The sequence below is a fragment of the Oryx dammah genome, unplaced genomic scaffold, assembly GCF_014754425.2.
Source record: "Oryx dammah isolate SB20612 unplaced genomic scaffold, SCBI_Odam_1.1 HiC_scaffold_6, whole genome shotgun sequence".
Lineage (NCBI taxonomy): Eukaryota > Metazoa > Chordata > Mammalia > Artiodactyla > Bovidae > Oryx > Oryx dammah.
In genome coordinates this window covers 639,991-664,756 of record NW_024070190.1, presented here as the reverse complement: position 1 = coordinate 664,756, position 24,766 = coordinate 639,991, and the positions used below count along the sequence as shown (strand labels likewise).

Sequence of the window (24,766 nt, the reverse complement as noted above, 5' to 3'; positions counted from 1 at the left end):
ACTGCTCATGCATGCTTCCCCTGACCGCAGCGGCAGCAACTGGCTTCTGCTGCCATGTCCCCTAGTTTCTGCAGCATCCCCTGCCCACCTCTGGAGCCTACAATGGTGGCAACAGCTCTTGCCCAACCCCAGGACTCATAGAGGTGGCATCCTGTTGCCTGAGAGCATCCACACATGTAAAGAAGCTCCTATGGCGGCCTCACTGCTCTTCCTGGGCTCCCCCAGTAATCGTGCCTTGCCTCTCTGGTGAACTCAGCTTCTTCCGAGTGCACCTTCAATTGTCACAGTTCACCTCTTCAGGCTGTTTGCCTGTAGGCAGCCCCAGTCCTCTCCTTGGGTCTGACCTGAAGCTTGAGCTTCAGCACCCGGCTGCTGCCCATACCAGTGGACGAGTACCGCAGGATGAGGGGCACAGGGTGGCAGTGCCAACTGTCTGTACAGGTCGCTCTCTCTTGCCTTCCGCACACTGTCCCGGCTGATTCCTCCCTTCACCCCACTGGTGAGAAGACTTCCCAGGGTGCAGGAACCTTTCCTCCTTCACAGCTCCCTCCTCGGGGCACAGGTCCCATCCAGTGCCTCTTTCTCTCATTTTTTGTTTCTTTTTTCTTTTGTCCTACTTGGTTACATTGAGCTTTTCTTGCCCTTTTTGAAAGCTGAGGTCTTTTGTCAATGTTCAGTAGATGTTCTGTGCAAATCGTTCCATTTGTAAAAGTGTTTTTGATGTATCTGTGGAAGGAAATAAGCTCCAAGTCCTACTCCTCAGCCATCTTGGTTCCTTCTTATAATGCATGTGATTTGTGCAGAAATGTCTGCTGTTAGTTCAGAAAGGTTTTCATTTAATGTTGCTTATATTTTGAAGATAACTGCAATCAGAAAATGTCAGCTTTTATTAACTAGAACAAAAATTACTATTTGCATATTTATTGCCTTTCCCTTTCCCAAGGCCATTAAAGAGATTCCACTTTGTTTCTTCCCAGGCCATTAGAGAGATTCCACTTTGTTTCTTCCCTTCACTTGACTTCTGAAAGGCTTTTAGCAGGAAGCCATTTTGGGATGCTATGAGGCCATGTGTGTTGGGGGTGGGGTGGTGGTGCAAAAAAAGTGAAGGAATAATTTTTCTGGGAGCTTTACCAAATGGGAATCTGGGTAAACTAGGGTGTGAGGGACTACATGAGGGAAGAAAGAAGGATTTTTCAAAGTATTGTTCAAGAATGACAATAAAGAACTTGAGTTACTTTGAAATTCGTCTTTGAATGTCATCAGGTTGCTCTGGCCACAACACAGCTTGGGGGTGAGACAAATGGATGAATAATTTAATAGGACTGCAAATTATCAAAAATCTTACAGCAGTAATTGAGAGGGTGTGTGGGGGGTGTGCTGTGCGTGCATGCTCTGTCATGTTTGACTCTTTCTACCCCGTGGACTGTAGCCTGCCAGGCTCCTCTGTCCGTGCCATTTCCCAGGAAAGAATATAGGGGTGGGTTGCCATTTCCTACTCCAAGGGAGACGGATTCTTTGCCACTGAGCCAGCTGGGAAGACCCAGTGGGGGTAAAGAACACAAACTAATCTGAAAGTGGAAGTTGTTGTTACAAAGTGACATTCACTGTTGTTCCTTTCAGTTTTTGTTGATCAAGATTTGCTATTTTATTATGTTAAAGAAAAGTTAGATAGCTGATTTATGATCTATGACTTTTATAATATGAATAACAATTACATATTTTTTCTTTTCTGGGGCATTGAATTTTACATTGTCGTGGGGGAAAAGGAACACAGGAAGGAGAAGTGGAATAAAATTTCATTCAACATGTCTTTGTTACATATGAAACAAACTTGTCAACTCTCTATTTTCTCTTTTTGTCCTGTCATCTGTCATACTCTGCTCCATAATATTGGCCAAAGTGATAGAATTTTCTTGAATTGAAAATGCAGGACATAGTCTGTAAAGTAACCAGATGTCGGATGAGTTCTTCAAGATTTTAATGATATCAATTACATGGCTATGGCAGGTAAAAAGATTGCTAGAGTAATCCCTTCACAGTAACTGTTTTAACAATGGTCTTTTATATTATTTGTAAATATAAATATTACATGCTATTTCTATATATAAATCTCCAAAAGGAACAATTTTTATAGACTGTCACTGACACCTCACAGATTTTTTAAAAGAAATTTTCCCTTTATTTGACTGGACTCTTTCATATCATTATCAACGTTTCTGATTTCATTTAACTTAAAAACACCTAGGATTACTTTAGAGCAGAGTCGATTGGTCACGTAAGAAAAATGGTCCCTTGGGGCTTTTCAGACAGACTCTACCATGTAAGGCTCATCTTTCATAGGTTAAAGAGGTGGATCAACAGCATTCTTGGTTTCATTTCTGTGAAAGCAGAAACTGGGAAAGAAGACTGAAAACATAGAGGGGGTAAGGACTAAGTCATTTCTGCTTTTTGTTGGTAATGTGGTACGTAATGACAGTCTTACTATCATTAACACTCGAATTACTTCATGAACAAAATGAAACCTCAAATTTAGTAATTAGGTGAGTTCACAAACAGGCAGCTAATGGCCTTGCAAACTAGGAAAAGTTCACTAGTCAGAAACTGTCCGTGCATTGTTTTCTCGCAGGGAACAAATCACAAGACAGCGGCATCGCAGAGATGGAAGAGCTTCCTGTGCCACGTGACATCAGAATAAGCAACATCACCTGCGACTCATTCAAGATTTCCTGGGAAATGGACTCAAAGTCAAAGGACCGCATCACACACTACTTCATTGACCTCAATAAGAAAGAGAACAAGAACTCCAATAAATTTAAACACAAGGTAAAATGCTAACACATCCGTATAGTCATTTGTATCTTAAAACTTTCTAATTATGATGCCATTTTGAAAGAAGGAATAATGTTGCACTGATTACTTATACTTGACATTGAAAATGAAAATTATGTCATTTAAAAGCTGTATCCTTCCAAGAAATTTTATAAGGAAGTGACACATATATGGGTAAAATACACTTTTTTCTCCCAGAAAAGGTGAAATCTTAACTCTCATACAGACATAAAAATGAACATGTGTTAAAGATTTTATTTAACACTCTGATGAGGTAACTGATGAAGTTTTTAATAGAGCCAATTCAAAGGATGGTCCAGAAAAGACATTTTAAGGACCAGGATATTGAAATAAATGTACAGTGGAGGCAAAACCCATGTGGTGTTGGGGAAGAACAAGGGCAATACAGCGAGTACTTCCAGGGGACAAAATTCACTGGCATGTGTTTAGACAAGAATAATGGAATCGGTATCGCATGTCTACAAATTACAGAGTTGTCGAATATATCCCGCAAAATCAGAAGACAGCCAGCAGAGTGCGCTACAGATGGTTCATAGTTTTGCACTGAAGCACACATTTTTCCCTATAAAGAGCTGCCAAAAGGAGAATATCAGTGGCAGCTGATAAACTTTAGAATATTTGTCAAAATACTTATGGGCTGAAAATTGCTTTATGTAATCAATTTTATTTTATTGTTTGAGAGTAAGAATAGCTTTCAGGTGTTTTAGACTTGTAACAATTCTCTGATATTTATGCTCTTAGCTGTCTGCTTATCACTATCTTAACTGATACATATCTCTCTCCAAAAGTAGCTCTAGAGAGGATAAATAGTTTTCTGACTTAAAAATTCTTCCTTATGTATTCAGTGTTTTCACTGATATGAAAACTGATCTTATTTTAATATTTTATAACTAAATTTTAACTTGATAAATCTTTTGGAAGAATTCTTGTCTAAAATTTATGCATTTTACTATATGTGTATAGTAAAACTATATATACTAATGGTGAGTGAGTCTTATACGTACAGATAAATGTAATAGGACAAGATTGATAAAACAGTAATTTCCTATGTTCCAATTTTAATCTTTCTAGTGTTGGATATTCTCTTTGGTGACACTTGGCTTCTTCAGATTAGCTTTGAAATGTTTAGCATTAAATGGTGAGGGGTCAAGATTTGACCCCATTTCTTCATTCCACACTTAGAATACTATATCTTTGGAAATACAGTGAATACAAACTGTTGTGCCCAGAGTCCGAGTCCCCAAAACTGAGAGAATAAGATGTCCACAGCAATGCAAAAGCATAAAGGGGTTTATTACAAGCTCGAGCCCGGGCCTAGGTTTCATCCAGCACAGTGGAATCTGACAAAGGCCCTGAGCTCTGAATCACATATACTTTTATACAGACGGTTGTTTCTGTAACAGCATAGCTGATTGGTTAAACCATACGCGCGCGGGGGACTTTTAAACCTCGCATCCCTATCTGGATTGGCTCGGGTCTGGCGCAGGCCGGGGCTATGGGGATTTTTTCTGATTGGTCGAGCTACACTGCCTGCGGGAGTTCCCAGAGCCTCAGCTTTTCTCCGGCCTAGCCTCCCCCTGAGTCTGTCCCGTTTGGTCCTAACAAAACTAGGTTTAGTTACCTTATTAATCATTGTTTTAAAATACCTAGACTTTCTATGATATAGGCTCCATACTTGAATACAAGTAAAACAAATGTTACCACATTTGTATGTGAAGCAAATATTTATTTAAAAATATTGTCCCTTCACATATAAAATATTTAATAATGGGCTTCTCTGACTGAACAACAGAAATATATTAAATAAATATAATATTTTAAAATATTAGAATATTGCACTTTAAGGAGCATATTAAGGAATGTACGGAGAACATTACACTAGAAATCAAGAAGATGAATCTATGTACACTTATGCCATTAGCTAGCTGTGTAATCTTTGCATGTTTCTTGATCAAATCGGGCCTTTTTTTACATCTGAAGAATGAGATTTGAAGATAGTAATTGCTAAATATCTTTAAAGCTATTAGCTAGGAATTTAATAAGTTCTTCCACACTGCTTCCAACTGACTCAAGTTACACTGCTACGTTAATTCATCTTCTTCCACCCACCCGTCTCTCTCTTCCTCCTTTCCTTTCTTAGGATGTTCCAACAAAACTGGTGGCAAAAGCTGTTCCCTTGCCGATGACTGTCCGGGGACACTGGTTTTTGAGCCCAAGAACTGAGTATACAGTAGCAGTGCAGACTGCCTCAAAACAAGTTGATGGTGATTATGTTGTGTCTGAATGGAGTGAAATTATAGAATTCTGCACAGCAGGTAAGAGAACTGGGTACAAATATGGGCGGGGGGCGGGTGGAGGTGGCTTATTTACTAGTTCCTGCAAAACTAATTATAGAAAATATATTTTTGTAATTATTAAGCGGTATTTGTTACATTGGTCATTTTTACATTGCCAGTAGTACTGTGTGACAGGAAAAACTGATTAGAGAGAGTGGAGGTTCTCAGCAAAAACTGGGTAATGGCATTAAATTACTTCTGTGCTACATGCACAGTTTGATTTTTCAAAGTAAAGGCTTTACAAATAAAAATTGATGCAGTATGAAAATATAGTCAGCGTATTTTGAGATTCATTTTGAGAGGGGGAGAGAGCTTTTTTCTTCCTTTTTTTCATTTATTTTCACAGTCTTGAAAGAAGGCAGGCAGAAACGTCATTCTCTAATTTAAGGAAATGAAGGCAGATCACAATGACTTTACTTAACAGAAATGTTATTGGATTTTTCACTTGAATGCTGATAATCTCTCTCTAAACTCATGTCGTGTGAGTGTGTGTGTCTTTGCTTCATGAAAGTACCTCATAGCCATTTGGCATTCGGGTGTCTAATGTAGACAGCCCATCCCTCTTGATCTTGAACTGTATCTTAATAGCCCACTGGGTTGAAAAGGTTACCATAACCATTCAGATCGTGTTTTTATATACTTGTTTATTCATTCAGTCAAGAAACAAGTATTTATTGAGCACTTAAATAGATGGTGAAGGGACACAGAGACATGGAACTACCTGAACACATCAGCCATCCATTCTTTCTGTCTTTTAGAATAGGGCTTTGTTTCCTCTTTGTCTAGGTGATTGTTTCCTCTATGAAACTGTAGAAAGAGGCTAAATGTTTGTTTCCACACAAAGGAGCTTGTAGAAAAAGTCTTAGACACTTGTCTCACCTATTGCAGGTTGCTTAGCAACTTCCTCAGCTGAGGCATCCTTCAGATAAATCAGCTATTTTTTCCCCATAGCCTCACAGTAGATTTATTTCAAACTCAGGATGTGCTTAGCTACTGCTTTATCTCAATATCTTCTTTTTTTCTTAATTTCAAACTCAGTATAAAATTTCCCATGTGGAAATGTAGAATGGATGAAGTCTTAATGCTTAATTATTGTGATTTTATCTTCAACCTTTTTTGTTTGTTCTGTGAGGAAGCTGCTAAGGATCTCAGTGTATGAGAGCAAACCAAGTAGTATCCCTCTGGTACTGTATTTCTTCCTAAGATGTCATAGATTGTAAGATCCACCACTTTATGTATTGCTAAGAAAAAATTAAACTGCCAATTAAACTGTGAAACAGTGTTTTCTTATCACATATATTAGGCTCATGTCAGAGATCCTGAAATGTGGGGAAAATATATTTTAGAATAGATGTGGTATACATCATAGTCCAGTAGTCAGTAATTAAATTGCTAAAGATTTCAATGTTGTATTAATAGTGTGTAAAAAATTCTCATTTTACCTGTATTTTATGTGTCACATTAGAGTTATTATATCCCCTCCACTTTTATCCTGAATTAAAATTCCTCCTTGGAATCCACCTCATGCTTACGATTTTTACACATCTTTCCATTTGCCCTTATTGCATCCTACCAGGGATGTAGACACAGTAAAAGACACAGTATCTTTTGACATTGTTTTAATCCATGCTATTTTCCATAGAATTGTACCAAACAGCATAGTAGTATTCATTTTTTAAGAAGCTATAATGTACCTCCTAAAACCCCATTTGACATTAGGGAAAAGTGAGATAATATTTCTTCCTTAGCTTAAGGAAGACTTTTGGTATTTTCAGTTCAGAAATACCTGTCTAGATACTCCATTCTATAATCTATATGACTACATGAGTACATGTTTTATTTCTATGTATACAAAGAAAGACCTTTAGTTTTCTTTCTTTCCTTCAGAGTGATTGATTGGTTGCTCTTTTATTCAAGTATATCTCCTAATTATTCTAAGGAAGTTTTAGGGGTAAATAATAAAGAAAATGCCAGTTTATTTTAAATGTGCCACAATATTTTTCTATAAATCATTTTGTTTCCATGAGTAAAATCTAAGAATTTTTTTTCAAAGCTTGTTGTTTCAGTTTATTAAAATAATTCAGAGGCTGTTTCACCTAAGCTTTATCAATCACCTTTACTCTGTAAATCTTAGAAAGCTATCTTATATATTGTCTTTTAACCTAGACATCTAATTCACTCAAAATTTGCTGAGCATATATGGTATGCTATGCACTGTGCAAAGTACTGGAAATAAAACAGAATGCCACTGACCAATCTAGTTTAATCAGTGACACAGATAAAACCCCATGATAAGTCACAGTTGTCTATATATTACATCTTCCCTTAGACTGAATTCTTTGAGAGGAAGAGGAATTTTTTTATCTTTTCAATTGATCATTCATTTAATTTTGCACAGTGCCTTGTATATCACATGTCCTAATCTAAGCAAATGTTCGTTGAGCCAGTGACGCAGTGAGTACACAAACTGTGCTGCCATGAGTAGTTCAACTAGGTTGCTTACATTTGGAAAATCTTCAAATCTTTATAGACCAAAATTTTTGCTTAGATTCTAGAACAGGAGTTTGGCAACAATCCTCAATTTTCAAAACAAAAAGCTGGTGAAGAGATCAGCTTACTGTGAGAGATGCTTTATATTTTCACAAAAACTACCAACTAGTTGCCAGAGACCTAGTCTCTAAGTTACTAGCTTTATGGATATTTGGCAAATCATTAAACTGGCAAGTCTCAATCTCTGCATCAATAAAATGGTTATATTTAATCTGTCTTCCCAGCCTCATAGATTTAGGGAGTAAATTAGATGACCATTATTATTATTATTACTCCTTTAAATTCTATTTGCTATTGCTTTCAGGTTACAATCTTCTTTTATTTGATTCAGCAGCTGATGGAAGAAAGGCTAGTGTGGTGCTGATTGAAATTACTCGAATCCGTGTTCCTTATTTAACACTTTGGTTTCAGGTTCTTTAATTTCAGTGAGTGAAAAAAATGCAAGGGTATTCTTAAAAACAACCATAAACAAAAATATTTTTGTAGAAAAAATGTGCCACAAAGACAGTGAATGTTTTCTTTTTAAGTGCAGTTTCTTATTCACTGAGATGAGTTTCCCAAAAGAGAATCTGAATAATCTACAAATTATTAAGCATGTAGTCAATACTTTTGATAGTGTATTTTTAATAACAAACTTTTTTGTTATTTTCAGACTACTCAAAAGTTCATCTAACACAACTGTTGGAGAAGGCCGAAGTGATTGCAGGACGGATGCTTAAATTTTCTGTTTTTTATCGTAACCAGCACAAAGAATATTTTGACTACATTCGGTAAGAATCGAAAAAGATACATAATGATTTGCTTTACTAAGTGCCATTCCAAATTCTAGGCTCAGGTTTCCCTTGAGTCTGCTTCTGTTAAATAGGAATTTTAGTTTTCTTCTCAAAATATTTAATTATACTGACTTTTATTTCCTAGAATAATTAAGTAAAAGAAAAAAATCAGATCATGGGATTTTTTTTTTTTTTTCCACTTCACTTAGATTTCTTTCTGTGATCACTTGTAATACCAACCCCTATCTGTTTGGGTGGAAGACCTTAAGCCGCCAAGGTTAAGGTTGATGAGCATGTCACGGACTCCTCTGATCCCCAGTAACTCAGTACCTTCTGTCTCATACCAACTAATGAATTTTCTCCTGAAAATGAGAGAATAAAAGGGTGACTGTTTCATGAGATATGGTGAATTAGGCGGGATTGTCAGGCTTCTGCCAACATAGAAATCTCCCAGCTACTATACTGTGTTAATTATTCATGAGGGAAGTCTTATTTACTTTTGAATTCTAGTGTATTTTTAGGTTATCCTGTGTTTGTCCCTGAAAAGTTTCCCAGAATTCAAAAGAATTCCATGTCACAAGTAGTTTTAATACTTGCAGCCCTTTCATATTTGTAGAAGAGAATTTTAAGAGAGTACATGGGTAGATGTGTGTTTTTAAGAAGCCTTTGACAGTGCTGTACAGGCTCTAAAACTCCTACACAGTAATCCCTATAATTTGTCATTTTAAAAGTAAAAGCCTTGCTCTCAGTTTTTAAACTCTTGATGGGATTGTATCTGAAAAAAATTTAGGAAGTTTGTTGTTTTGTTTCATAACTCTCTAGTTTTTCTTAAAACAAGATGATGGTTCCAAATCTAAATAAGCTCCAAGCTGTGGAAAATGCAAAGGGAAACAGAGAGAGAGAGGTGAATTTAGGCATGCGTGTTCTTCAAAATAAGTGCTTTGCAATATCATATATTTTGATCATGAAAACAATTCCTGCCTTATGTTTGAATAGCCCATAAATACAGAGTTTAGTCTATAATTCTCTTTCTGGTAAATTATTTACCCTTGAGTCTATATAATTTAATTCATAGAAAATGCTGTTCACATAATTTAGAGAATATAAACTGAGAGAGAATACAAAGTATTATACTTGTCAGTTGTTGTATGGGAATAATCACATATGACTTAACAAGAAAGGCATTTCTTTATATTTGTTAAGCATAAAATTAGAAATAAAAAAGATCCACTGTTGCTATTTTCTTTCCAAATAAATACAGTAATGGAATAAATAAATACACCTTTGGTACTAGGCTTAGCCCTGGAAGGCTGCCAGCGTCAATCTTAGGTGGCCACTGGAGGTCATCGTTTCTCTGACTTTTCTCTGTCCTTTGGCCTGTTTTCAGGTCCTTAGATAACTCTAGAATTTGCTCCATCTGTTTTCAAAAGTTCTTGCAAGAAGAAAAAAGATACAGACAGAAAGTATGGAAAATGGAAAGAAAATTGTTGTATATATTGTATGATTGATTCCAATATACTAGTATAAAAGGTGTATTTACTAACAGGGAAATTTACCTTTGTTGGACTTTCCATGATAGTCGTAAAATCCATGTAAGTTAAATTTGATACATTTTATATACATATACTTCAGTATGTACACATAAAATATATTTGCCAAGGCATGAGTACAGTTTTTCAACACTGCTTTTTTAAAAAGTTGTATTAACTGAAACCACATTAGCATCAATGGATCTTGATTTTCTTTTTATGTAATGCATTCTAATCAGGGCACACTTTATCAGAATTCATTTAAAATGTCATCCTGTTATTCACAGTGTTTGACTAGAAAGGAACCTTTCACTTACCTGACACACTTTCCAAATCATGAATTATGAAAAATCCCTAGATAAATTCTGCATCAGTCCACATGGAATGAACTCATTTTGATCTCTCCTTCTAGAAATGAATTCCTATATGAGTACTGCTTTATCTTACCCCTGATCAAAATACCACTTGTGCTCTTCCTTCTTCAAGTTCCCTAGGCAGCTTACTTGTCCTTAAAATACCTTTCTGTATCTTAAAGGTTTCCCTCCAGGGATCCACTGATATGGGTAGACATGTGTAGGATTTCCATTAGTGTTCGGCGGTAGATTGTATATTCTGAGCTGACGTCTGTCACCGATAGTAAGACATTTCTCCTAGCCTAAGTTCCTGTTTATCTGTTTTCTGCTGTTACTACTTCATATAATTGCACTTGCAGATTTATGCAGAATACATGCCATATTAATAATTGGGTTTTATTCATGAGAATGTAATGGGGTAAGAACTTTTGATTCAGGACAAGATAGAGTAGACCTATTTCTCCCTGTTCTGCCTACTACATACAATTAAAAACCAGGAGTGTTATATATATAAAGCAAACGTAAGAGTCTGAAAGGTGGAAAGAAGGTCAACCAGTTAGGGACCTTGGGACCCGAAGGACAACACAGTGATGGATTTTCTGTTTAGCTCTCGTTCTGGACTAGATGCTAGTCATCAGCTCACATCAGTGGGCACAGTCAAAACAAATATCTGCCCCAAAAGTCTTCTGTGTTTACCCAAATGAATCGGAAAGGGACGGCCTTGAAGACAAACTTTGTAGACGATAACTGCCTTTACTCCAGCTAAACACCACAGAAACAGTATATTTTTCCACACCACCAGCCACAGCCAGGTAGGGAACTTAGACTTGCATCTTCCAACTGTTAGGAACCACCCTCCGCTCCTCATCTACCCCTTGTTGCGGTGGCATCAGAGAAAGCTAATGGGGAGCTGTTGTTTACAACCCACACCAGTGGCAACGAGATGTCTGTCAGCCTTCCCACTTCAGAGGAGGCCCAGTGGAAACCAGGACTTTTCATCATAGCCAAGGGATGATAGTACAGTTAGCCCCTGCAGCACCAGTGAAGGCCACATAGGAAGCAGTAATATCGTCTTTCTCTTTCAGACTTTCTTCACTTAGTATGGTAATCTCTAGGTCCATCGATGTTGCTGCAAATGGCATTCTTTCTTTTTTAAGACTGAGTAGTATTTATCTGTCAATGTACATTTAGGTTGCTTCTATCTCTGGACTGTTGTGAATAGTGCCACTGTAAACACTGGGGAGCATGTATCTTTTTGAATTTTCATCTTTTCCAGAGATATGCCTAGGAATGGAATTGCTAGATCATATGGTAACTCTCTTTTTAGATTTTTAAGGAAACTCCCTACTGTTTTCCACAGTGGCTGCACCAATTTACAGTCACACCAACCGTGTGGGAGGGTTCCCTTTTCTCCACATCATCTCCAGAATTTATTATTTGTAGACATTTTAATGATGGCCGTTCTCAGCAGTGTGAGAGTGGCGCCTCTTTGTAGTTTTGATTTGCATTTCTCTGATAACTAGCAATGTTGAGTACCTTTTTATGTGCCTATTGGCCATGTCCTGTTTGGAGAAATGTCTGTTTAGCTCTTCAGGCCATTTTTTAATTGAGTTGTTTGTTTTTTGTTACTGAGTTATATGCACTGTTTATTTTGTAAATTAACCCCTTGGCAATCACATCGTTTGCAAATTATTTTCTCCCAGGCTGTAGGCTGTCTTTTTCATTGTTTTTGGTTTCCTGTGCAAAAGCTTTTAACCAAGACTAAGTCCCATTTGTTTATTTTTTGCTTTTATTTCTATTGCCTTGGGAGACTGACATAAGAAAGCATTGGTACAATTTATGTCAGAGAATGCTTTGCCTATGTTCTAGGAGTTTTATGGTGTTCTCTTATATTTAAGTTTTTAAGCCATTTTACCTTTATTTTTGTGTATGGTGTGAGGGAGTGTTCTAACTTCATTCTTTTACATGTAGTTGTCCACCTCTCCCAACACCACTTGCCGAAGAAACTCTTTTCTCCATTATATACTCTTGCCTCCTCCATCAAAGATTAATTGACTGTAGGTGTATGGGTTTTTTTTCCCGTACTCTGTTCTGTTCCATAGATCTACAGGTCTATTTTTTGTGCTGTTATCATGATATTTCACTTACTGTAGCTTTGCAGTATTGTCTGAAGTGTGGGAGGGTTATGCCTCTAGGTTAGTTCTTTTTCCTTAGGATTGCCACAGCAATTCTGAATCTTTTATGGCTCCATATAAATTTTAGGATTACTTGCTATAGTTCTGTGAAAGATTTCATGGGTAATTTTATAGGGGTCATATTAATTTAATAGGGAACCAATTAAATGTAGACCACTTTGGGTTGAGTTCAGTTCAGTTCAGTTGCTCAGTCATGTCCGACTCTTTGCGACCCCATGAATCGCAGCACGCCAGGCCTCCCTGTCCATCACCAACTCCCAGAGTTCACTCAGACTCACGTCCATCGAGTCAGTGATGCCATCCAGCCATCTCATCCTCTGTCGTCCCCTTCTTCTCCTGCCCCCAATCCCTCCCAGCATCAGACTCTTTTCCAATGAGTCAACTCTTCTCATGAGGTGGCCAAAGTACTGGAGTTTCAGCTTTAGCGTCATTCCTTCCAAAGAACACCCAGGACTGATCTCCTTCAGAATGGACTGGTTGGATCTCCTTGTAGTCCAAGGGACTCTCAAGAGTCTTCTCCAACACCACAGTTCAAAAGCATCAATTCTTCAGCGCTCAGCCTTCTTCACAGTCCAACTCTCACATCCATACATGACTACTGGAAAAACCATAGCCTTGACTAGACGGACCTCTGTTGGCAAAGTAATGTCTCTGCTTTTGAATATGCTATCTAGGTTGGTTGTAACTTTTCTTCCAAGGATTAAGCACCTTTTAATTTCATAGCTGCAGTCACCATCTGCAGTCATTTTGGAGCCCAAAAAAATAAAGTCTGACACTGTTTCCACTGTTTCCCCATCTATTTGCCATGAAGTGATGGGACCAAATGCCATGATCTTCGTTTTCTAAATGTTGAGCTTTAAGCCAACTTTTTCACTCTCCTCTTTCACTTTCATCAAGAGGCTTTTGAGTTCGTCTTCACTTTCTGCCATAAGGGTGGTGTCATCTGCATATCTGAGGTTATTGATATTTCTCCTGGCAATCTTGATTCCAGCTTGTGCATCTTCTAGCCCAGCATTTCTCATGCTTTTTTTTTAAAAAAAATAGATGATATGGGGAGAGAGGTGGGCGGGGGTGGGGGGGTGGTTCAGGATTGGGACCTCATGTACACCCGTGGCGGATTCATGTCAATGTATGGCAAAACAAATACAGTATTGTAAAGTAAAATAAAAAATAAATTTTAAAAAATAGACATTTTCATAATATTAATTCTTATAGTCTAAGACCATGGGCTATCTTCCCATGTCTCTGACTTTCTCTCTCGTTGGTATAACTGAATGGAAGGGACCGAGGAGCAGGAAGAACTGCATGACAGAGGTCCAGCCCAGTGGGAGGTGAGAAGTGTAGAGAAAAGAGCTGAGAATGTGGTAAAGGGAGATACCAGCTCTGTTCTAAGCAAAATGCAAGTAAGATGACCTGAGTAGTCAACTGGGCCTGGGTTAAAAAACTGAAGCAAAAAATAAAACAAGATGCTTTTGTACTGATGTACATGGACAACACTCACTTTAGACCTAAATTCTGGCAGACTTTGAAGAAACATTCAGCATGTTTAGCCAGCATTGTCAGTCCAGTTTTCTCTTCCCCAAATCACTTCTAAAACCCAGTAGGCTTATAGTGGATGTGATTTCAGCCATAACATTTCTCATTCCACATTTGTTTTCCTGGTCAGGAAATTTATCATGTTAAAAGACCTCCAAGGTTTGTAGCAGAGCATTCTTACCTTAGGGTCATGGCTGGAATTTAGCTTTTTGTAAGTAATGTCAAAAGATGCATTCTCCTTGATCTGATGGCAGGATGGATGAGCACCCAGGCTCTTAATAGTAGACAGTTGACTTGTAGTCTATCACCATTCAACTCTATACATTAGTAGCTCTACCACCACTGTACCAAGCAGTGACCATTTATTTTCTCTTTCAGAGAACATCATGGGAATGCTATGCAGCCCTCTGTCAAGGATAACAGTGGCAGCCATGGCTCTCCTATCAGTGGAAAATTAGAGGGCATCTTCTTTAGCTGCAGCACTGAATTCAATACTGGGAAGCCACCCCAGGATTCACCTTATGGAAGATACAGGTTTGAGATTGCAGCAGAAAAACTTTTTAACCCCAATACTAACTTATACTTTGGGGACTTCTACTGTATGTACACTGCTTATCATTATGTGATTCTGGTCATTGCTCCTGTGGGATCACCAGGAGATGAATTTTGTAAGCAGCGCCTTCCTCAACTAAATTCCCAGGATAATAAATTTCTGACGTGCAGAGAAGAAGATGGGATGCTGGTTTACCACCATGCCCAGGATGTCATTTTAGAAGTCATTTACACTGACCCCGTGGATCTTTCTCTAGGCACCGTGGCAGAAATCACTGGTCATCAGCTCATGAGCTTATCTACTGCAAATGCAAAGAAAGATCCCAGCTGCAAAACCTGTAATATTAGTGTTGGACGTTAATGCCCACTTTTATCCTGAGGCCCCCTTTCTTCCCGTAGGAGCCCTGATCCTCTGTTGTCCATTTTCACCACCCAGATGTTTTCCACTGAAGCATGCACATGCCACCGTCACCGAGAGCAAACCACCACGTCTCAGATTTCCGAGCTGCTGTGGTGTTTCCCAGTCCCTACCCTTCCCGCGACTTTGAGAGATGAACTGTCCTAAGTTGTTTCTGACACCCTCTTGCCTAGATGCTGCAATGTTTTTATTTTTCCTCTATGCCAAACATAACCAAACTATTATATAAACTGCTTTAGTAAAATACAAAATAATGGCTTATAAATGGTGTTTAAATATGCTCTCATTTTAATCTACTGAACAAATATTGGGATAACTCCAAACCGCATGAAAAAGTGTAATTGCAGCATGAGTTAAATCTTGAAGCCTAGAATTGTCAGCATTTCCAACTTGTTGTTTGACAGTGTTATTTATGTTATTTATATTAGCTAACAGGAAACAACTACTGTGTTTCAACATAATAAATATAATAGAAAAATATTTTATTTGTATTGTTGTATAAAATATTTACAATCTTATAGAATATATAGAGTTACATCTTAATAACAATTGTATACATGTCACGAAACCATCTCCCTTATCAAAGATGTAGTTTGTAAACCTCAAATAGTTGTGTATCTGTCCTGTTACAAGTACATAACTTTAATTAAACAAATTTGTGAAGGACATTATTCTGATTCATAAAGGTTATAAAATATCAGGTAAATATAGAGAAAACAATAAGCCTCTGAAACCATCTGCTTCAGAAATAATATTAATCCCATCCAAACTATATGAAAATGTGAATTTGTTCACCGTTGTGCTTAAACATTACAGAAAAGAGAACTACAAACGTGGCTGGTATGAGAGAGAAAATGTGGACCTTTTACTTATTTTTACAAAAGCAAAATAATAAACGTGGTTTAATACAAAATAACAAAACAATATACACTGAAGTTAATGATGCAAATAAAGTATCCTGGCTTCTTTTCCAAGGTGTTACAGCAAACATTTTCTAAACCTTTAATTTTATACAGAATGAGTAACAACTATAGTTCATGGAAAAATTTTTTGACTTTACAAAGTATAGACCTTGGAACATTAAGAAAAACACATATTCCCAATGGAAAAATAGTTTATATATCTTATAGTAAACAAAAAGATTAGCTATTATAACTATGATCACATTAGATTATATGCTACAGACACATCTATCCAAAATACCTATTTTCAAATTTTAATACAATATTTTATTTTAATATAAACATCTGTCAATTATAAACAAAGATAATTCACAAAGTACATGCTATCAGAATGAACTTTGGTAATCAGAAATGTAAAATTTTAAGGAACAGATAAAATAATGTGCTATTTTTATATAGAAATAAAACATTAGCAGTGACACATTCTAGTGTATTTTAGGGTGCTGAGAGCCTAGCAGACTTAAGGGGCAAGGCAGTAGACTTTTTATCACTTAAAAATCTATTAGAAGTTTCAAACAAATTACATCCTTACTAACTGTATCCCTTTCTATGTAAAATGAGTTTCTTTTGCTCTTCTTATTGGGTTAAAAATCATGCTCTTTCCATATGTCAGTATAAGCAGTCTTTGGACTTTAAGTAGACTTTCTCTAACCAGTGGTCCATTGAACAGGTGGACACTTTTTATTACTTAGGTTTGATAAAATATATGTTTTCTGAAGTAATTATACTGACTCTCCATTTTCTCCTTGGCATGGAGAAGGCTGAATTTTATTTTCCAATTATATGTTACTTACTGTATTTTCTCCCATTTTAATTCCTTCTATTCATGTATAATTACACTTGCCATCCATTCTTAACAACAGCTAATACTCCCACTAAAGTGCTTCAGTTTTCAGTTGTCATACCACTTAGCAAGAACGGCAGAGGAAAATAAACTTGCCTTATCACAGGTGAAAGTGATCACAAACATTTCCTGAACCTCAAATAGTTTTGGCCACATCTTGCTTGCTGATGAGGACCTCTAATAGTCTCAGTTTGGCTTTTATATGCTTGTATTCATAGTACTCATCTGCCATTGGTATCCGATCTTCCTTTTGTGGACTTCTGCAAAAAAAAAAATATATATATATATATATAAAATATATATATAAATGCATTAGATCATTAATGAACCAAGTCATTAAGAATCCTTTTTTAACTCTTGTGAGAAAAGCACAGGGTAGCAATTTCCGCTAGATTTTTCATCAAGTCTTTTTTCCTCTCCCTCTTCCATGTGTTACTAGGTTTTAATGTAATAGTGCTCTGAGAAGTTAAATATTCTAAGTGTTTTGCAAATACATTGTCCAGTGCATAGACATATAACACTGGGGAAGAGGAAAGGTCTGCGGGAAATAAAAACCAGAACCCTCAAGATATTTTTTTACCTAGTCTTTCTTCCATCATCCAAGCCTGTGCAGAATATTCAGCCCTTATAGTGATAGTTGTTTAAAATATCAACCTAAAAATACTATGAAAATTACATTAACAGAAATAACTTATAAATCTATGGTAATAGGAGGGGAAAGCTCAGTAGCTACCTTACAAACATGAATTATTTCTAAACTTTCTTATAATTATAGTACTATCTCTGTTAATGTATAGAAGAGTCACAGAGAAGTTCCTTTCAGAAATCTGAGTCTAAACTGTAGTGGTTCTTTGCACACTGATTCTACTAAGACTAGACTAAGGATCATGCACAGTTTGATACATATGCCTCCTAACTGCCAGATGTTCTTGACATTTACTTTGAAGGATAATTGGGTAACATCTGGAATTAAAATCATCTGCCTTCCCAGAAAAATACATTGCCAGGATATGTTTTCTAAAGGACAAGAGTTAGTTCAGGATCTCCTAAGTTAATAAAGATGGCCAATTGCTTTTAAAATATTTCCACCCATGACTTTGAAATACAAGGACTGGAAAACCCAGATGAAGTCACCACCATTGCTACTGAATATAAACATAGATAACATAAACTCTGTAACATAAGTATAGCTGAAAATGGGTAAAAAGCAAACAGCCTATACCCCTTCTATTTTACCAGTACTGATAAAGTTATATTTCTTACCAATAAAAGAACAGCTAACAGTACACATAGATTGGTATACTGTTCTGAGTTCTGAACTAGAAATTTCAGAGCAGTATATATAGTGTTAACAACACCAGTAGATAACTATATTCTTTGGGAATCTATAAAGAGTCTTCCCTGAAATCTCTAGTTCAGAACTCAGAACAGTGTACAAATCTACAGCCAGAGTTCCTCTTAGACTAACATAATTCCTTTGACTCCATTATGTATTCTGGGCCAAACTTATCATAACTGGGTATCTAAATGCCACCTTAATTTGTGTAAACATACCTAAGTGAAGAAATAGTCTAATTTATAGGGAAACACTAATAGTTCATGATGCAATTATCTCTGGTCCGGCACACTCCTCTTTAGCTAATAAACAAGAATGCTTTGTACTAAGTATTTCCTTAACTACTTTTCTCATTATATAAAACATACATAAGCATTTAGCACAGGTCCTGGCTCATAATTGTTAAGGTCATACCTAGATAGTTATGCTTCTTACATGATGACTATTGCCAAGAACATTTATAAAACATTAAATTTTTAAATAATCTATTTGCATGGTTATTTAACCTATGGACAGGTAACCCTTCCCAATGAAATGTTTTAGAAAAGCAAGATCTGTATTTCGTAGCCATTCGACTATTTGATTTTACTTGTAATATGGCACCGCTTCTGCATTTAGTTTAAGTGTATTACCACAAGAGGGCAGATAACCTCAACCAAGTAGTAAGCATATCTGAAGTGGGTTTCCCACTCACTGGTGCATTTAAAATACTATACTCGGAACATGACTAACTTCCCTGGATGTCAGAGGCATGCCAAGTACCATTGCAGACCCATTTGGCAGGACTAATAACACACCAGAAGGTTCTCAAACTCTTTAAATTGCCTGTGTTTGGAAAGGTTAAAAAAAGGAAAAGTTGTATAGAAATTTTGTAAAGGAAAAAAGAAAACAAATTGTTTTATATTCTGAATTTAACAACCGCATAACATTCCCCATTAGATAGTTACCATCAGCAGAAAGGTCACTTGGACTTATGTAGCAGTCAACTTAGAACAGAGAACTAACATGGGCTGAAAGATCAGATAGATTTATTTAAGGTTTAGACAAATTCAATAGTTATTATGGGATTTATTATGCAAAGTTAGGGAATTTAGGGAGTTCATCTTTTATTTTTTTAAAGATTCATGTCTTATACTTGATAGCTACAGCCTTCTATAAAACATACCCAGTAATGATACTACCCAAATGTTGCATTAGACAAACACTAGTTGTAAGTCACTGGAAATCATGTCTTGTATAAAGTCACTGTTACTGCAAACAAACAAACAAACAAAAAATCTGAGCTTACTCCTAACTCTTAGTTCTCTAGGAGTCATTAGCTTAAAAAATATCTCTGCCCACACTTACCTTCCTGTTTGTTTAAAAAACTGTTCCTCAAATTCTCTCAAGGCTTTCCGAAGTCTCTTCTTATCAGCCCTAGTTTCTCGGAGATGGTCAAGAAGTACAGGCCTGTATCAGGTAGAATATATATTTGCCATTATGGAGCTCTGGCATAACTGAGAGAGATGAGCAGAGCTAGCTATTTAGCAAAAAAGCTATTATGATACAGAAGTGTTCTACTTAAAAGAGTGCCTTTTGAATAAGGATGACACAGGTAGAGCCTGACCAGAAGGGAACACGTGGCAGGGCGCATCGCAGAGGATGAAAATAACAGCATCAGGAAATGGAAAGGACAGATGGGAGGCAAGCAGACTGCGTCCATTATAAAAGTTGGGACAGTAAAGGCCACATGGGGGCATGAGGGAGAAAGCATTTCGGAGGCACACTCATCAGTTATCTGGTGACAGACTGAAGAGAGGCTAGAGGGAGAGATTTTAAAAAGAATTCTACTCTGAATCTTGACTATAAGGGGAATGTCAAAACCCTTGGGAATGAAACAAAGACCCCAAGAAAGCTGTAATTATGTTGCAGAATCTACTTACTTCATTCTAAGAGAGAAAAGTCAACTGCTTGAGAGCAGGAGGCTTTACCTGGGGAGCTTGTGTCTGGTTTCAGAAACTCTGTGAACTCCCTGAAATCATATATGGGCATTTTCTATAAAGAAAACGATTCCATTGCTTTCCAAAGAGCCCTACATACTCCCTCCCCACCCCACCCCCAAAAAAGTATCGTTGCTTTAGAAAAGCCCACCAGCCAGTCAGCCAACCAAGAAAGAGAAGAAAGGGAAGAAAGAAAGAGAGAAGAAGTCAGGGAGGGAGGGAAAGAGGGAAAAATGGAAGAAGAGGGAAGACTGATGTTCTGCTTCCAAACAGGTCACTCTTCTCTCAGCTGAAACTGCGGTGCCAGCTGATAACAAGCACACCAAACGCTCAGCTTACAGCTTAGTCCTTGGTCTTGTCTCAGGTATTTATGGGGATTCCATCCCTTTCTCGGGGCATATATACTCACCACACTGTTACATGTGGTTAAAAAAAAAAAACTCATAATCTGGCCTATAATATACAATGAAAGAAGGCCAAATGATCAGAGGAAGGGCAGCTACTGAATAATAATGACACTAATGAAAATCCAAATGGCTCCTGACTGAGGAGCCATTAGAAGAAAAAGGTCAGCTCATTTACTTAAGTCCCAGTCTGGCAGAACCATTTTATCTAAATAGAATAGACTAGAATAAAGGTCCTGACAACTTTTGACCCAACACAGAAACCCAGTTCCTTTCGTTTGAGCATCATCAAAGGCCAACACTGCCAGGCATTAGACCGGCACCAGACCCTGCTGAAATGATGGGCAGGGGTAGAAAATGGAACATCAGCTCTTTGGGCATCTTTAGGACCACGTTGGGCTTCCCTGGTGGCTCAGACTAGACAAAGAATCTGCCTGCAGTGCAGGAGAGCTGGGTTCAACCCTGGGTCAGGAAGATCCCCTGGAGGAGGGCATGGCAACCCACTCCAGTACTCTTGCCTTGAGAATTCTGTGGACAGAGGAGACTGGCCAGCTACAGTCCATAGGGTCGCAAAGAGTCGGACATGACTGAGCGACTAACACTTTCTTCACTTTAGGACCTTATTAGAAGCCTTGGTTCCTCATGGCTTTGTCTCCTCAATTTCCCTGTTAGGAGGATAACCAGATGTGTTTTCTGGTGAATGGCACTTTTTAGAGAGCGTAATAGCTCTCCTGAGTTGTATACTGTGTGTACATATAAGGTTCCCCAGACCAGAAGGAGTTCAAAGATGACTCCACACTTAGGATTCACACTCACATGGTGGCCTCGTGTAAATTGGACATGGAGAGGGCTGGTGGTTTGACTTCCTTCTTTTCATCAGGGAGCAGGAGCTTCACGGGCTCAGTCTCATCAGAGTGTGAGAGGTGATCGCCAGCAGGAGGGTGAGATGCTGGATCTGGCAAAGAAGGCTGCTGACTTCCCTGTGGACAGTCTTCATCAGAGTCTTCTTCCTCCTGCTTATCATAAGAAGAGTTCAATAGAGTTACAAAGTGCTAAGGGCCTCTTAGGGAAGCAGAAACGGGAAAAGGGAACCTTAAATAGACACCATGAAAACAGTAGGTGACCCCTGTGCCTACTGAGAACCAAGAGGAATGCTAGCTCGGTTGCATCAGAAGAAACTTAGCAGAAGCTAATAAGCAAATAAATCACCATGCTGCGCTAAAGTGCTTACCAAGCTCAGCTTCCTCTGCCGGCCAAAGAAGGCACAGACAACAGGGATGTGTTCTAGTCTGGAACTGCCTAGTAATCTTCCCTCCACCAGACTTACCAACCCCAGACTCATAAGAGTTAGCATGGGTGAGCAGAGATGGACCACAGGCCTCTGTGTCATCCTGTCACCCAAATCAGGCCCTGGTCTGGGCTCAGATACAGAGAATACTCAGAAAATGGATAAATTCAGGGAACCGCTTCATGAAGGCCAAAATCAAAATGGAGATTCTCCATAACCTGTTCTGATAATGCTTGTCACAACCAAAAGATTTTCTTGCAAGGAAATCTGAAAACCATTCCCTGTTTTAAATTATGCTTCCTTAATGGGAAATCTCAAAGAGTATGAGTCACGATGTCTCTGTGTTTAGAGTTGTGGAAGTATAAATGTACTGAAGTATACTTAAATTTGCATCTGTTAATATTTATTTTCTTTTAATACTGACATCTTGAGCGAGTGACTGTTCTAATATTGGTGGTGTAGGATTTGTGGTGCTTTTCTAGTTCTGTATTCCCATAAATCATTCTTAATTAAAAGTAGTCTAACCCAATTTCAGTATTCATATTTTCTATTGAAATAAATTTGCTTCTATCTTACACAGTGATGGTCAAATGGTAACAAAAACAAATGCAGCATTATTATCAAAGAACACACAAATCAATTTTCTTATTAAAGGAGAAAAATTAACAACACCCAGACTAGAATGGGTTCTGTTTTGTCTAGCTGTGCGGTTGTAAATTAGGTAATGCCAGACTAAAATCCATCATTTGTTCTCCTCACCCAAACAATGAAAGCAAATGCTAAAACTGGCTTCAGAAATGGAATCGCTACATAGTCCTGTTTCACAGTGGTTCTAATCAACAGGCGCTGTTAAGTACAGTGTGGGAGCTGAGGGAGACCTCATTTCTACACTGTGACACAGCTGGCCATGTGGGCAGGAGATCCTGCCAAGAAGGCTTGCTTACCCCCTCCTGGTGCCGCCTCCCTAACAAATATCAGTACAAAGCACAAGGACAGGTTAGTAGTGAAGGCAAGCTTCCCAACTTACAATTGTTGGAATAAGGGAAGGTGTGGACAAGATTTGCTTGATAATTCTGTATCGGTCATAAAGAGGCTTTATGAGATTCTTGTCTTGCTTCGTTACCTGGAAAACATGAAATTATTGTTCCTTTCTCAAACAAGAATGAAAACACATCAGTGTTTTTAACAGGCCAAAAAAAAAAAAAAGTTTTGAAGCCTAAAAGTAAGGGATTACAGTACTAAAATGCAACAGTAATCTTCAAAAGGTAGGTCACTGATAAGATACTGTATGAAGCACATGCCAATTTTCTTCTAGGAAAAGCTTCTTAAAGGAGAGGTCTGAGTTGAAAAAGATGTTTTAAGAGCTTACTAGAGGAATCCTTGGTGTTTAAATGGTAAGGTGTCTTTAATTATTTAATTAAAGAATTAATAATTCTCTATTTCTTCATTCTTAAAGAAACTAATGGATGACTGAGGCCTATCAATTTTTCTTCTGGAACATGTATTTTATCTGGACTTTCAAGATTCTACTCACAGACACCAACACTGTCCAGGTCATTGTCACTACATACTTGGATTATATGCTAGTTTACTGGCTAAATCTGACATAAACTAAATATTTTGGATAAAACAGTAAACCTCTCTAGATTCTCAATTTCCTACCTATACAACAAGGATGTTGGGAGTTTAAAAAGTTCCTTCCAACCAAAAAAAAGTGTATAACCTCTTGGTCCACCAATCCGTTCTGTTACCCTTATGCCCTTTGACTTCATCCCTAAACACTACTTTTCACATGCGGGTACACACAATTCTAAATAGTTTCCTACTTACCTACTAATCAACTGCCTAACTACCCACCCACCTACCTACCTCTCCATCGAAAATGACCAGACTCCTCTGCTTACTTTGGTTTTCCTTCCTGATGTGTGTCCTGCATGACGTTTCCATATGTTCACAACACACAGACTCTGTTTCCCTCTGGCCCCATGGATCTCACTCAGCAGGTGGTGGGAAGGAAACACGGCATGACCCCCCCAGGGTCCTGAGTCTGCCCTCCAGAGCCCCCAGGAGAACCCTGGAGGAGGAGAAAGTGGCTCAAACGTGTATGTTTTCAGCCTTCTAGTCATTCTCCATCCCAGCTGAGAGCCATTCTGGCCTCTGCTGATCTTTCTTCACGGAGAAAAGGAAGTGAAGCATTTCTGTATCTCACTGCCTGGGCCTCACCGGTCGTCTGTGTTGTAGTCTTGTCTGTCCAAATGAATTACATCATGTATTTCTTCAAGTTTTCATGGTACACATGTATAGGCTTTCCTACCACCCATCTAATAACCCAGGTTTTTATAGATAGTAAAAGTAGTCTGATTTCTAGCAATCTTCATATAAATTCCACAGGCTATCTGACCCAAGGCTCTTTTATCTTCAGTAGAAAGAAAGACCACCTCTCTATGTTCAGTTCATTTATTGGTTAAGTAACCCCAAGAACCTTTCATTTTCTAGCCCAATCATTCCTTAAAGGTTTTCTTAGTCATGTTACATTTTTACACATGAAAAATTCACATATTACGTGGGATTTTAACCGGTGACAAAGAAAAAAATTTCTTGATTCAGAAAACACTGAAATGGTCTTTTATTCAGTATCTTATTGGGACTTACATTCCATAGAAAGCACTTTGAAAAGGGTGCATTTAACTGATATTGGCATCTCTCTATTGCAGTTTGATTTTTGTGATTTTGCTTATTTTTACAATAAAAATATATTGTCTGGATTCTAGAAAAGCTAAATTTAGTCTTAAAAGAGGAAAAGAAAAGAGTGGGCAAAAAGCAAGTTAGAATGATGAATGCCATTACAGAAAGGTTCCTTC

The 24,766-nt window shown here is 37.7% G+C and overlaps 2 protein-coding genes across 7 annotated transcripts in view; one reads left to right on the top strand and one right to left on the bottom strand.

Annotated features, from left to right (window-relative positions):
• LOC120865380 (phytanoyl-CoA hydroxylase interacting protein-like) overlaps window positions 1–15,572 on the top strand; it is a 116,714-nt gene extending 101,142 nt beyond the window's left edge. For both annotated transcript variants that reach the window (XM_040242638.1, XM_040242640.1), the window contains exons 2-5: window positions 2,627–2,823; window positions 4,991–5,165; window positions 8,389–8,506; window positions 14,501–15,572. In XM_040242638.1, coding sequence (XP_040098572.1) covers window positions 2,627–2,823; window positions 4,991–5,165; window positions 8,389–8,506; window positions 14,501–15,035 — 1,025 coding nt within the window. In that variant the 3' untranslated portion in view covers window positions 15,036–15,572. The remainder of the gene's footprint in view (window positions 1–2,626; window positions 2,824–4,990; window positions 5,166–8,388; window positions 8,507–14,500) is intronic.
• LOC120865378 (protein FAM13C-like) overlaps window positions 15,558–24,766 on the bottom strand; it is a 135,870-nt gene continuing 126,661 nt past the window's right edge. For 4 of the 5 annotated variants that reach the window (XM_040242636.1, XM_040242637.1, XM_040242635.1 and 1 more), the window contains 4 exons: window positions 22,933–23,028; window positions 21,434–21,633; window positions 19,582–19,683; window positions 15,558–17,158 (listed from right to left, as the gene is read on the bottom strand). In XM_040242636.1, coding sequence (XP_040098570.1) covers window positions 17,035–17,158; window positions 19,582–19,683; window positions 21,434–21,633; window positions 22,933–23,028 — 522 coding nt within the window. In that variant the 3' untranslated portion in view covers window positions 15,558–17,034. The remainder of the gene's footprint in view (window positions 17,159–19,581; window positions 19,684–21,433; window positions 21,634–22,932; window positions 23,029–24,766) is intronic. The other variant, XM_040242634.1, reaches the window with a different exon arrangement.